The sequence below is a fragment of the Eptatretus burgeri genome, chromosome 16, assembly GCF_056783735.1.
Source record: "Eptatretus burgeri isolate ZD-2024b chromosome 16, Ebu_testis_v1, whole genome shotgun sequence".
In the NCBI taxonomy this organism is placed as follows: Eukaryota; Metazoa; Chordata; class Myxini; order Myxiniformes; family Myxinidae; genus Eptatretus; species Eptatretus burgeri.
The window spans coordinates 35901977-35915715 of record NC_140976.1 but is presented as its reverse complement, the minus strand read 5'-3'; the positions used below and the strand labels follow the sequence as shown (position 1 = coordinate 35915715).

At 45.2% G+C, this 13739-nt stretch overlaps 1 protein-coding gene across 4 annotated transcripts in view; it reads left to right on the top strand.

Annotated features, from left to right (window-relative positions):
- The window catches only part of LOC147010857 (ankyrin repeat and SOCS box protein 5-like), a 55403-nt gene continuing 41664 nt past the window's right edge, over positions 1-13739 (top strand). Inside the window, exons 1-5 of one of the 4 annotated variants that reach the window (XM_085860115.1) lie at positions 1-285; positions 7024-7164; positions 9591-9670; positions 9934-10041; positions 10168-10315. In XM_085860115.1, coding sequence (XP_085716241.1) covers positions 7098-7164; positions 9591-9670; positions 9934-10041; positions 10168-10315 — 403 coding nt within the window. In that variant the 5' untranslated portion in view covers positions 1-285; positions 7024-7097. Of the gene's footprint in view, positions 286-351; positions 781-7023; positions 7165-9590; positions 9671-9933; positions 10042-10167; positions 10316-13739 lie in introns of those variants that run through there. The other 3 variants (XM_085860116.1, XM_085860114.1, XM_085860117.1) reach the window with 3 other exon arrangements.

Sequence of the window (13739 nt, the reverse complement as noted above, 5' to 3'; positions counted from 1 at the left end):
GAAGAGAGGAGAGAGGAGAGAGGAGAGAGAAGAGAGAAGAGAGAAGAGAGAAAGACATATATCTCAGGCTTACTGTGGTGATTTTAAAAGGACCTGTCGCCCTTTCCCGCCAAAAAGGCGACTGAAGGGCGGTATCGTGATCAGACTACCTTATCAGTTATCGAATATGGAACCCGTCACGACTTGGTCTATGGGAGCGATTCGTGTTTCGAAAACCATCTTGAGGATTTACAGTGTTATCCCTATGATACGGCTTGTTTTACCGATAAAATCGCCATGCTCGAGGTGAACGTGACCGGAAGTGGTTACACACATGATACTGTACATGCACCGTGCATGTCCGTGCAATTGTTGCCCACCTATGGTTGTTTGTCTGTATAGGATTCCAAGTATATTGGTGCCTTCTTTATAAAACGAATCCAATGTTGTGATTGTATAAATTGTAGATATTTCCAGTGTCACGTAGTATATGAACAATGTTTGAGGTTTATTGGCACCATTCCATGTGTTCGGCTGTGGTTCATCGGGCATGTTTATTTGTTGTGTGGACGTTGTGAACTACTGTATTAACGCGATAATTGCTCGCATTGAATGGATGAAAAATCGACAAAGCGAAATAAACTGTGAAAATATGATATTATGATGAAGTACGAGCTTGAAACTATATTTTCATAATAATACAGTATCGCGATTATCAAGTTATCGCGTTCTGTAAAATTCGTGGCTCACTTGTGCTTACATTGATGACGAGCCGTTTATTTTTATATATCCTGTACAAAGGTAAGTAAAAAGATGACCATTCACATCCGCGTGACGTACAGTACCGGGACGTAAGACGTGCACATGAATAAAGTTGCACATGAGAATTATAGACATACTTGTACATGAATATCATCATACTTGTACATGAGGATTATAGACATACTTGTACATGAGGATTATGGACATACTTGTACATGAGGATTATGGACATACTTGTACATGAGGATTATGGACATACTTGTACATGAGGATTATGGACATACTTGTACATGAGGATTATAGACATACTTGTACATGAAGATTATAGACCTACTTGTACATGAAGATTATAGACGTATTTGTACATGAATATTGTTGTGGTTCTGTAAAACCGCATGGCTCCCAGGCAATGGCACCCAACATGCAGCGATCCCAAGGCAGTTATTTCAATAGTATGTGTATTAGTTAGTCCTTTCCATATGTCTAGTGGGTAAAGGGGAAAGATTCATTGCGTGGGACTCCTTCAGTTAGACTTCTTATACCTCTTTAATCTTCAACCCTTGCAGTTTTTCCATTCCTCAGATACACCCCTTTCTCTCACATGAAACGCACAAGCAAGCACACACGCCAACTACTAGTAAGGCCGAGGTCACATTTGCCACGGTGGCCGTGGGGTCTCCAAAATCTACTGCCACTAGCAATTGTACGGCGGCCACAGTATTTCCACGGTCACACAATGTAGCAGTCACATATGTTTTTATTTTTCGGGTAGAAGCACTGGGTATTTATAAATTGTGGAGACCGAAAACGTGGGGGTGCCGTACGGTCTTTGATTTGATGTCGCACGGTGACCTTAGGGCGTTCCTGCGGCGGCCATATAATTTTCCAGCCAGACGCAAGGTGCCAGCAAGGCGACCGCAGGGGGCCCACAAGGCGAACGTGCGGCCAGACGGACGGTAACAAGTGGGTTTTTTTTAACCAGTTTTTTTGTTTCGGCTTGTCTAATTTGTACGGCGAATGTAGAAATGAAAAAAGTTACAACTCGCGTTATAATTCCACGGCGACCTTACGGCCTGTAAAAGATAGCCAAACTGCGTAGGGCCACCCTGAGGCCACCTCAGAAACTCTGCGGCCGCTGCACGTTTCTGTCAATTCAGAGGGCGTATGGCCGCCGTATCCTCGCTGTAGAGCAAATGTGACTTAGGCCTAACCAAGCAAGCGTGCCGCGAATGCCTCCTGTGCATTTGTGCGCCAATTTTCCATTCAAAACTGCACGCCAATTCTCAACCGCCATTTTACCTCAGACCTTCATTCCGCTCACGAAACTATATCGTGCTCACCACAACCACTTCATACGAATACTAAAAATCTCTGCAACAACCCACACTTAACATTTTCCATTACAAACACGACCATTATTCACTATGTCGTTACAAGCAATTTCTACCACTTCCCCACAATGGCACAATGTAGTGCTACTTCTTGACAAATGCCACAACCTGCTTCTGCTACTCCACAACCGCCTCAACAGCCACATACTCATCGAACACTGACCACAGCCTCAGAAGGCACGGAGAAGAAGTCGGTCGGCTTATTTTGGGGCATAACTCGAAGCGCGAATGTGCGCTGGAGCTCGTTTAAGGACCGACTGGTGGCGCAGGGATTTCCCTAAAATCCTACATTTGAATGACTGCCAGCACACGTTCGGGTCCAGAGAACACCTTCAAAAACCATGGCCCCATGTAAAGAGTGGGAGCTGCTGTGCATGGCCCTGTTGGCTGGCGACTGAGCCATTTTTCGCCTCCAGGGCCTGGTGCGGCGTGGTTACGACTGCTACGGACCAATAGGGGAGCTCAGTTTCGTTAGAGCTCCTTGTGATCTGATGGTTGGCTCCTCCTCTCGTCCGGGGCTTATAAAATGAGCATATATGGCTCATTTTGCAGGCTATTGCTGTAGCAGACTCACTGGGAGCGGATCGTCGAGAGCACTGCAGGAGCAATTGTTGCCAGACATCGGACCTTGCTGGGGAGACGTGTGGTGCAAGGACAAGAGTTGAGTCAGCATGATCAGGCGTGGGGTCACGCGTTGCTGATGTGAACCGGGACTGCTCCATTTCAACGTCACTCATTAGATTACAACAACATTTACACGTACAGACTCTTACACGATATACGATAGGATCCTTTCTCTCTCAAGCATCTTTCTTCTACCATCTATCTCGTCTACTGTGGACGCAAAAGAGCAATCAACGTGGGCAAGCCTGACCAATTGTTCTTTTCAGAGCTAAACTGAAGAGCAAACCAAACTGACCTGCACCTCACATTCTTCCTCTTACACGACACCGCAACCCACGTCGCATTACATTTGCACTTCTAAAACATGCACCCGAGACACCCTCAGTATCCCCTCCCCCCTTCCTTAGTGTTCTGGGCTGTGCAGGTTTCCTAGCCGCACCAGGTATTGAGAGGTCGTTAATCCTCAACTGTTTTTATCTCCCTGGGCTATCTCTAAGTGTGTGTGTGTGTGTGTGTGTGTGTGTGTGTGTGTGTGTGTGTGTGTGTGTGTGTGTGTGTGTGTGTGTGTGTGTGTGTGTGTCTGTGTGTGTGTGTGTGTGTGTGTGTGTGTGTGTGTGTATGGCACCTGTCATAGCATAACTTAAGACTATAAGAACTTTCGGGATAACTCTGCACCATCTTCTTTATTTAATATTGTTGCCTTTTGCCACACCCCACAAATTCCTTGCTTTCCCTGCTGTACATTTGCCATAAATCTATTTTCCATGGCATATAACTTTCATCACACCTGGTTTAAATATGTGTTGTTAGACATGTTCCTCACTCATTTTTGTCTTTTCCTCCATTGGTTCAGCATGGCGTGCACCCTAGTTTAGCCGGGACGTTATTCCCCAAGAAGCTGTTAAATAGCCAGCACATACTTGGCAGCTCCGCTTGGCTGCACGTGATGCAGAAGGTAATCCAAATAACGCAAGTATGTACCAAGGGTGCAATTCCCCAATAACGATGTCACATGGCCTTCGGTAAACGGTTGTGAGACCTATGACCCAAAGTCAAGTGGTCAAGTTATTGGCGTTCGCAGTCGATTAGCGACCTGCTGCAACATTAAGGTATTCATGTGCGACGCCCTACAATTTCCAGTGAGTCCAGAGAGGAACCCGAGACAGCCCCTCCCTCATGGTTCCACTGCGACGCCAGGTCCGCAACAATATCATATTGGTACATGAAGATAATGGACATACTTATACCCAAATATCACATGAAGATTATGCACATACTTGAATCATAAATATCATACTTGTATATTATGTATGTGCTTATACATGAATATCATACTTGTACATCAATTATGGACGAACTTGCACATGAATATTGTTGCGGATCCGGGGTTCAAGTTGGACCACGCGGGGAAGCAATTGGGTCCTTTCCAAACACCCGGTCCTCAGGCTGCTGGACTCGTAACTCCTGCAAAGCAACCACATATGCTGATTCGTACTGCTAATCCTGGCAGGGTTACACGACTTCACATATTACTGTTTCCAGTGGATTGACCACACCAAGCGAGGTCCGTGCCCTCAACGCATACTTTTGTTAACTTACTGTATCAGGTTCAGCTGAGCGGAGCTGCCAAGTAGGCACCGGCTAATAAGAGCCAATTAGTGGGGCATTTTTGTCTTTTTGTCTCAAAGGATACTAGATACCATTGACCAGAGTCGCAGGGTCAGGCTGAATGGCAGAGCTGAGCTGTTCAAGTTGTTGAGGTGTAAAACTGTACGTGTGCTCAGGGTGGACAAGGAGGCCTATGTGCGAGGAATCTGTGAGGGGGGTAGAGCATCACCTGTGGTCAAGTGATTCTCGTCCTGCTTGCAAGGGAATTTGCGCATTGCGTTCATCCAAGCCCATCCCTCGGTGTACTGCAGTTAGAGCAGAGGGTGGTAGGCTCTTGACAGAGGAGTCTAAAGTGAAGGACCGCTGGGCTGGTTACTTTGAGCGGTTGTACCAGGCTGATCCACCAGCTGTCGTTTTGGACATCAGGGGTGTTACAATAACCGTTGCTGACCCTCCAATCAACTGTGGTCTACCTTCGTTTGTGGAAACACAGCTGCGGTGAACCAGTTGAAATGGGGTAAAGCTCCAGGGATCTGTTGCATCCATGCTGAACTTCTCAAGGCTAGTGGAAATGCTGCACTCATGTCATTGCATGCAGTTTTGTGCTCTGCCTGGAACACAGGCATCATCCCAACTGATTGGAAGAGGGGCCTTGTTGTCCCTCTCTGGAAAGGGAAGGGTGATCGCCAAGACTGCAACAACTACCGAGCGGTGACGCTGCTCTCAGTGACGGGCAAGGTCTTTGCTTGGATAATTCTTGATAGGGTTCGCCACCATCTTCTTGAGCACCAGCTTCCAGAGCAGTCATGCTTTACACCCAAGAGGTCAACGATTGACCGTGTCCTTGCTGCCTTGTGATCTGATGGTTGGCTCCTCCTTGACGATTGACCGTATCCTTGGTGTGGCGCTGCCGGTACATGTGCGGGAGGACGAAAGTCCGAGTCTTCAGGTCCTTGGTGCTTCCAGTCTTGCTCTATGGATGTGACACTTGGACTCTGACCAGGGATCTGAGATGGAGACGTAATTCCTTTGGTACCAGGTCTCTTTTGAGAATCCTTGGCTATCGCTGGTCAGACGTGTCCAATGAGCAGTTGCTGAGAGAGACTCAAATGAGATTTGTTACCTGCATTGTCCGTGAACCTCAGCTGCTGCTGTATGGACATGTGGCTCATTTTCCTGACGCTGATCCTGCTCACCAGATTCTCTCAGTGAGGGAGTCTCGTGAGTGGAGCAGGCCAATGGGTCGACCACGTTCCTCGTGGTTGCAGCAGGTTGATCGGCATCTCAAGGAGATGGGGATGGGCCAGGCATCTGCCTGGCGGATGGCCAGACGGAGGTCCCTGGAGTACTGACGGAAAGTGGACGCAGCAACGCGCTGCTCCAGCGCATGCTCCCATACCTGACCTTAGTGGGGCAGAACATCTTGGCTAATCTGAGTGCGGACTATGCTGGACCATTAGGGAGCAGACACAACGAGCTGGGTACATTTATAAGGTAAACAAGTTTATTAATAATTAATGTGAGTAAGGGGTGTGTGGCGCAATAACAAAAGGTTTTATTCCAAACAATATGTGCAGCAGGGGAAAGCAAGGTTTTGTGGGGTGCGGCAAAAGAAATGCAAGTGTTTACAAAAGAGGACACAGTGCAGAGCTAACCCAATGCAAAGAACTTGCACATTCTTAACTTGCACGAACACGACAGGCGCCATCAGACATACACCCGAGGAAATTAGAATAGCAAGAAAGATAGAGACAGCTCAAGGTGACTGTGACCTCTTGAATACCTGGTGTGGCTGACAGACCAGCGCAAACTCAGTTGCTTAGGTGGGGGAAAGAGGGAGGAAAACTGGTGGTGTCTACAGTGTGTGAGCGAGGAGGTGCAAATGAGGTACAAGGTGTGGTGCAGAGAAGAGTAGCATGTCTGTTGGGTTGCTCTTTTAGATCTTGTGCATCCGCAGCAGACAAAGACAGAAGATATGAGACAGAACTTGCAAGAAGAAAGGTTTAACAATGGCGTGTGAGAAGGTTTGTAAATGTAAATGCTAACAGTCTGTGATCGGCCTGGCGTTCCTCCCACTCATCCACCCAGTGCTCTGCTTCGCCTATCCCGTCCACCTTCCTCCTCATGCTGCTGATCAAGCCATAACCCTCCTCTCCTTGCTCAGCACCCAGCACCCAGACCTCGCACTTCCTTAGCTCTCAGGGATTACTCGGCAACTGCTTCTGACTCTCACTATTTCTCGCTACTACTTCTTCAGTGACTTTGCAGGATGTTTTATAAATGGCTGGCGAAGTAAGAGTCCAAAGTCTGATCCGGATGGTCAGTAGGCATCTTTCTGCGCCCTGATTGCTGCACAGATGCTTTCCCAAGAAGTAGTCCCGCCCCTGCGAGGCTTCGAAGCTGAAAATGGCCTCAATCGCCCCCAAACTCAGCCGTGCAACGGAGCTCTGAGATTAACGTGGAGTGTGGGTTTCTGGGAAAGTGCTTTCGAGCTGCGTATGTGCGCTGGATACCAAATGGGGGGTCGTGATGCATGATTTAATATCATACTTGGACATGAAGATTATGGACATACTTGTACATGAATACCCTGTGTGCTATTTGTTAAAATCTTAATTTTGTCTAATTATCTGGTGTGTCACTAATCTATGAAATGCAGAAACGTGGCATAGATACTTCCGTTCAGACTTGAAAACTATGCAATAGCAGCAGAGAAGATCAGGAAGAAAACAAATGGCTGACAAACCATCTGCAACTTTCTTCACCCCTGTGGAGTCCCCCTGGGGAGATAGCGATTTGAGTGAGTGCAAACACCTCCAATGCATTGTCTCAAGCTGTTTACCCGATGCATGCAAAATGGGAAAAGCGGAGTTAAGCACTTGATTCACTTTGTCTGTCTGTCTGTCTGTCTGCAGACGTTATTCTATGATCGAGGGACAACTTGATTTCGATTAAATGCTATATTTTGAACACTGTGGAACGTGAATCAGAATACGAACCTGCAGTTTTGCAGAACTCGGGCTCTGAATTTGGCAAATTGTAAGGATCCGCGTCCCGAGTGCGCATGTGTACAGACGAGTAAGGTAAAAATTGGTCTGTCCTGTCTGGCAGTCAAACAAATTTGAAACAGGAAATTTGTTTTTTGACGGATGTCATAAAGAGACTGCTTGAACGTGTTGAATAAGACTTGGTGTAGAAGATGGTGCATCAATGGCGGTAAACTTCCGGAAAAAATGTTTTGTTTGTTTTTATTGTTATTATGTTTTTTCGACTCGTTTTAAAATCTTTATTTCATTTCAACTGAATGATTTACTTGAACCCTGTACAACACAAATCACCTTATCGGCACTTCCAAAAACTACCAGTTTAACAGTACTTGGAAAAAAATGTTTCCACGGTCTCGTGCCCTGAGGGTAAGGAACTGAAATTCAGATTCAATGGCGGACAAGTATGGCGGACAAGTATGGCAGTCGGTGTCTAGCGTTGTTTGTTTCATGCAAAACGCAAAGCCAGACTTTAGGTGACCCCTTCCCATGTCCTTTTTCTCAAGACTGCATGGGGTGAGGAGTTCAATGAACTCTCGTTTTATTTGTTTGTTTTTAGTTGTGTTTATATGCCCTGATTGACCGATCAAAACCACACGAAGCGATGTGATGTTTATCAAGCAGTCCAGCTCGGCTAGTATTCGTACACGGGGCATCTGCACGCACTTGTTTTGATGAACAGCATGGCGTGTACTTTCATGCATCCATTTAATCGCCTTTGCTTGCACTTGCAATGGCTGCCATGATTGTTCACTGTTCACCCATTAACAACCTTAGTGGGGCAGCTTAGCTAAATATAGCATAACAATTGTGCATTTTGTGAGGAAAGCACCAAATTTGGCACATTAGTAGCCTATCATATTATGAACAGATTTGGATATTTTCCACTGCCATCAAAAATTTTGAGATGGCCCAATATCCAAATCTGTTCATAATATGTTAGGCTACTAGTGTGCCAAATTTGGTGCTTTCCTCACAAAATGCACAATTGTTATGCTAAGTTGCCCCACTACCTTGACATTACCATACCAACACAATTTCCGTTTTGTTGTACAAATCCCATCCACGTGGATGATGACAAATGGCCTGAATTTTGGCCTCCGATTTGGCCCTGGCTTTGTACTCATCTGATGCATTGTGAAGAAATGGCACTTGTGGCCGATTGAAGCACATCATGAACTACTTACCCAACCAGAAGTGTTCACTGTTCGAGTGCATGAGCTTATCTCAGAGATTGAATGTATTCTCTTTTTGTCCCCTGGCCCTCCGACAATGTCGGAGACTGCGGACATAAAAATGAGCTCTGGCTGGCCGACCGACCAATCATCTGTCCATGTGTTTTTGTGTACATGATATTTCAAAAACCGTTGAACATTAAGCTTTCATATTGCAGATGTGACATTATCTCAACCTGATTAGATCACGGCTGTGATTGGCTTAATTCTGTTGCCCTGGCAACCATCTCAGTAACTTGGCTTTGTGTACGTGATAATTAACAAAACGTTCAAGATTTAGCTTTCATATTACACAGATTTATTTCCTCATACCACCCAAAAAGTGGGAGGTTGAGAGTATTAGCTCCTTGTTGACTTTGTTCTCACCAAAATCATTCTTTCCCCCCGAATTTGATTTTCAGATCTCTGCCATGTCCATCTCTGTTTTCTCTCTCTTATCTATTACCTTCAGACATATTCATATCATAGCCTGGTAGATAACACTATGGTGCATAGGTTTCCTGTTAGCTCTCGTCTGGGTTCCGTTCTCGACACAATGATGAACTATTGGACTGGTGCTTTGCAGACATGGAGTTGCATCACAATTTGCACTGTTTGTCGAATTGTCCTTAAGTAAGGGATTCACATCCTGCAATGATTGATAGTTCACATTAAAGATCCCATAGCTTTTTCATGTGAAGAGTCGGTGAGTTATTGCTGGCACCTTGTCCAAATTACAAATTATTGCTGCAATTGACATGAGGCACTGCATTGGCAGCACAACCCATGTTCCCAGCAATGATGCAGCCAGGTGCTGCACACAGATGGTTGGATGGATATATCTGGTTGCACTACAAATGGAACAAGATACTTGGTTGCCACTCTGGAATTTATTTTTATTTTTATTTTTTGCTTTGTCTTTAAAATATTTACTTTAATCTTTCACCAATCCCCTCCTTCCTCACTAGGTAGATTTGCTGACTACACACCTTTGCACGAGGCTGCCCTGCACGGCCGCCTACTCAACGTCCGCCAGCTCCTCGATCGGGTAAACTGCAAATGCAAAAATTCTTTGCTGCTCCTTGTCAGACACCCCTCTCTGCTTAATTACATTTAGTTTGCTAACGATTAATACTTCAACTTTGCATGGTCACCTTTGGCAATATTTTAAGACCGGTGATGGACGAGCTTTAAAGAGTGGATGCATTGCTTCACTATGGGTTGTCATAACATTTTTGTCAGTTGAAGATGATAAAAATGTTCTCATATCCTGTTTATCCTTGTTTGTTTGTTGGTGTTTTTTTGCGCTAGGGCTTAGATGCTAACCAGAGTTCGGCAGATGGTCACACACCACTGCACCTGGCTTGCATGACTGGACATAGTGCCTGTGTATGTGCGCTCATCTCTGCAGGTGCAAATGTGCGTTCTCCTGTTTTGGAAATTATTTTGCAGTTCTACACAAGACTGGCTTGGATACTTTATCATTACCAAATGAGAGCTCTGCTTTTCAAAATAATGAAGTGCCCACTTGCCCTCTGACTCAAGGTGAACAAAAAGGATGTCGATGGAAAGACGGCTGTGTACATGGCGAGTGAGATGGGGAATGTGGCGTGCATCAAGGCTTTGCAGGCAGTGGGAGCCATCGTCGAGCCTGAGTTTGGACGATCACCTCTACATGTTGCTGCCAGCAGAGGTGTGTTGAGACTTTGTCCTGAAAAGTTTAAATATGACCCACGTGTACTTGTTCACTTCCTGGTGAGTAGGTGATTCATCCTTTGGGTTGTAGGAATTGTTTTTGCAAATGTAATCCGTAGGAAATTCCTGAGTTAGTGTCATGGTAAGATGGACATGGTACATCCTGATTTCAAGTGTCAAGCAAGTGGTCTCTGGTCGAGAGCACAAATTTATTAATTGTATTTGCAAACATAATGTTACATTTTTTGAAACTTGGTAATAGTTTGATTAAGACCTTACACCTGTGTATGTTCATGTCACTGTGGAACACTTTCCTGTATTCATCTATGTCGAAGGTAAGGAGTTCTTAGTGTTGCCTGCATGGGGGCGAGTTTTGTCTGATATAGAGGTAGCTAGATGAAGGCTTCCCGTCTGTTTGTTCCCCTCCGTGAAACCGGGTATTGCTGGACAATGTGGGGGCAGGGTGAGGGGGGCTGGATGACATGTTCTACCCCATCAATGTGGAGAAAGACTCAGTGTGTAGGAGACAGGAATTGGGTCATTTCTGAGGCTGGGACTTGTGAATGATTTTGGGGTAGAGACTCGTGCCGAGGGTTTCAGAGCAGGAATCCCTGAGGACCTCGGACTGTGATTGGTGGAACCCCTGGTATTGTGTGCATGTGCATCATTGATTGTCATCTCCATATGTGGGTTTCAGAAGGAGGAATGGAGCCCTCCCAGGTCTCGAGGTATCCACCTTCATTTCAATAAGGGTGCGTGATTCATGGACCAAGCTGTGAGGTTTTCTTGTTCTCAGTTTTGTTCTGAGGGCTCTTTTGAGGATTGTCACTGAGCCCTGGACAGCTTACAACTACAATTTGTTTGTAGTTGTCAGTTAAAAGCTAGATGTTGTGGTATTTGTGGATTAGCATTAGTAAATGCCTAGAAATAAATGATTAAAATTAACGGTTACATGTTATAAGTGTTACATGTTATTTCAGCATTCTTTAAGTTCCAGGATCATTTTACTTCATTTTTGAGATCTTGGTATTTGGTCACTTTCTTGATTTCCATGTTGTTTCGGCCAAAATCGCTGGGTACTGGCACCTCAATCGGCTATGCCATTTTTTTCTTTTTTGTACCCAAGTACTATAATCCAGTTGTAATGCTTTGTATTCTATTTTCATGTTCAATGGGATCATCAAGTTGTACGTGAACATTACGTCCTTGTTTTCAATTATTGCTTTTGGTTAATGTTTTCTGGGACAAGAATATTGAAATTTTTGCAGTTGTGTCTTTGTGTGTACAGCTGTTCTGACACGAGTGTTTTACATCCCCGTAGGAGGCGACTCATGCTTTTTGTTTCTACCAGGCAAAATCTACACTTATCCAATTGACTCAGCCCTGCCATCTTCTTAAAGCCATTCATCCCTGTTCTTGGGAGCCTGGTGTTGGCTTAACAGTTAAGGTGGCTGGCTTGAGATTTTAGGGTCTTGACATCGACCCTCTATTTTGCCGTTACATAACACCAGGTGGGTTGATTCAGCCTGCCATCCTTCCAAAGTTGGCAAAATTAGTACCAAATTACTGGTAATGGGCACTGCATCAGCAGCACAGCCACATTTCCAGAAATGATGCAACCAGCAGCCACAGGCTGCATAAGAAAGAACAACTTTGTCTTGGGAATTTATTATGATTCGTTCTCCATCCCAGTTAAGCTGTCCTCTTCTTGGCCATTCCAATGAGCCTTCTTTGTCTGTGCCCAGTCTATCCAAATCTTGTTTTTGTTTTTTAAAATTTATTTATTGGGTTTTTTGTTGTTAATGCCACCCTGCTCTTTTGGCATTCTCTCGGTTGTACGTTTCGTTTTATATTTTTATTTTGTCTATTTTTGCAATCGGAGCTGTATTCATTGTTGTTTCGGTTTCATGTGTGACAACTTGAATTCACACCTGTCTGGAAATTTTTTCAACGGTGGTGAGCAATACCTTAACTGGCTTACTGTCCTTGTGTTTGCATACAAATTGGATTTGGAAGTCCGTTGAACTTTTCACATACTCAGCCAATTCTACAGTTGTCATTCTATGCGTTTGGTTGGGCTTCATCAGGGCACGACCTCCTTCTCGTCTTTGCAGGTACATTCTTTGAATGCACTGATTTTTGTGGATAGTGAGGAGTTTCCTTGTTTTGCTATTTAGTTTATTGATTTCTGTGATTGTGGCCATTTTATTATTCCACAGCTGTATTGCAATACTGGTATTGAGTTGGTTTATGGCTGCTATTTTGTTTCTTTGCTTTCTCAATCAGTTTGATTGTTTGGGGATTGATCTTGTGCAATCGCATGCATTTTATCATCCACGAATTTGGGATACTGTCAAAAGTGTGCACGTGTGCGCGCGCGTTCTTGCTGTCGTAGAATAATATAAACTAGCCGAAACCCCGTCACAGACAGATTCCGTTCATTCAACCACCCTCACCAGCTCACCCACACTCGAGGGACATGGACTGGACAGGGTGTGCTTACCCCCGCCTACTCATCCCCCGCCCCTGCCCCATTCCCCCCCGCCTCCTACCCCCCACCTTCAATTTGCTTACCCCCGCCCCCGTCTCTTGATTCCGCGCCCCACTTGCCCCCAGGCCCCCGCCCCCTGTCCACCCCCTCACACTCAACCCCACCTAATTCACCCCAGCCCCGCCCCATTTCCCCCCGTTTCCCGCTTTCAATTTGCTTACCCCCGCCCAAAAATTTGCTTACCTTGCCCCCCGCCTCTACACTCCCTGCCCCCGTCTCTTCATCCCCTGCCCCCGCCTCTTCACTCCTCGCCCCCGTCTCAACGAAAAGTGTTTATTCTGCTTCAGAGTTGAAAGTTGACTATTGCCACTATGTGCGATGCACTCTTACAGGTACGAAGTTTCTTTCAGTCCAGGTCACAGTACCGAGAAAAACGTGATGCGACCGCTAGGAGGAGCACAAAATTGGTCCTTCAGTATTAATATATGGATAGTACAGTTGGAAAGTTAATAGACCTAATCAATTAACTTCAAACAAAAAATTGTCTCCATTTAATCATAGAATTGCCTATTTTAAAACACCTTCTTTCCGGAATTGAAGAAGAAGAAGAAGCAGCAACACCTGGAACTTCAATGTGGGGATATAAAAATGATATAAAAATGAAACGCACGGTCTGTGAAGCTGTGAAACCTGTTTGAACATCAGTTGCACCCTGACTTCACGTACGTCCATTGGAATGCACCTTTTATAATGCTGAGACTCCTTCGACCTTTGTAGACCCTTTCAACACCGTTCAACATTTACATACTTTAGTCCATTTAGACCACTCTATACCAAAAGACCCCGAAGACCCTTGAAAACCTTAAGACCGCTTGTACCTTTTAAGACCCTTTGGACGCCGAGAACCTTTCGACCCCACAGACGCTTTAGA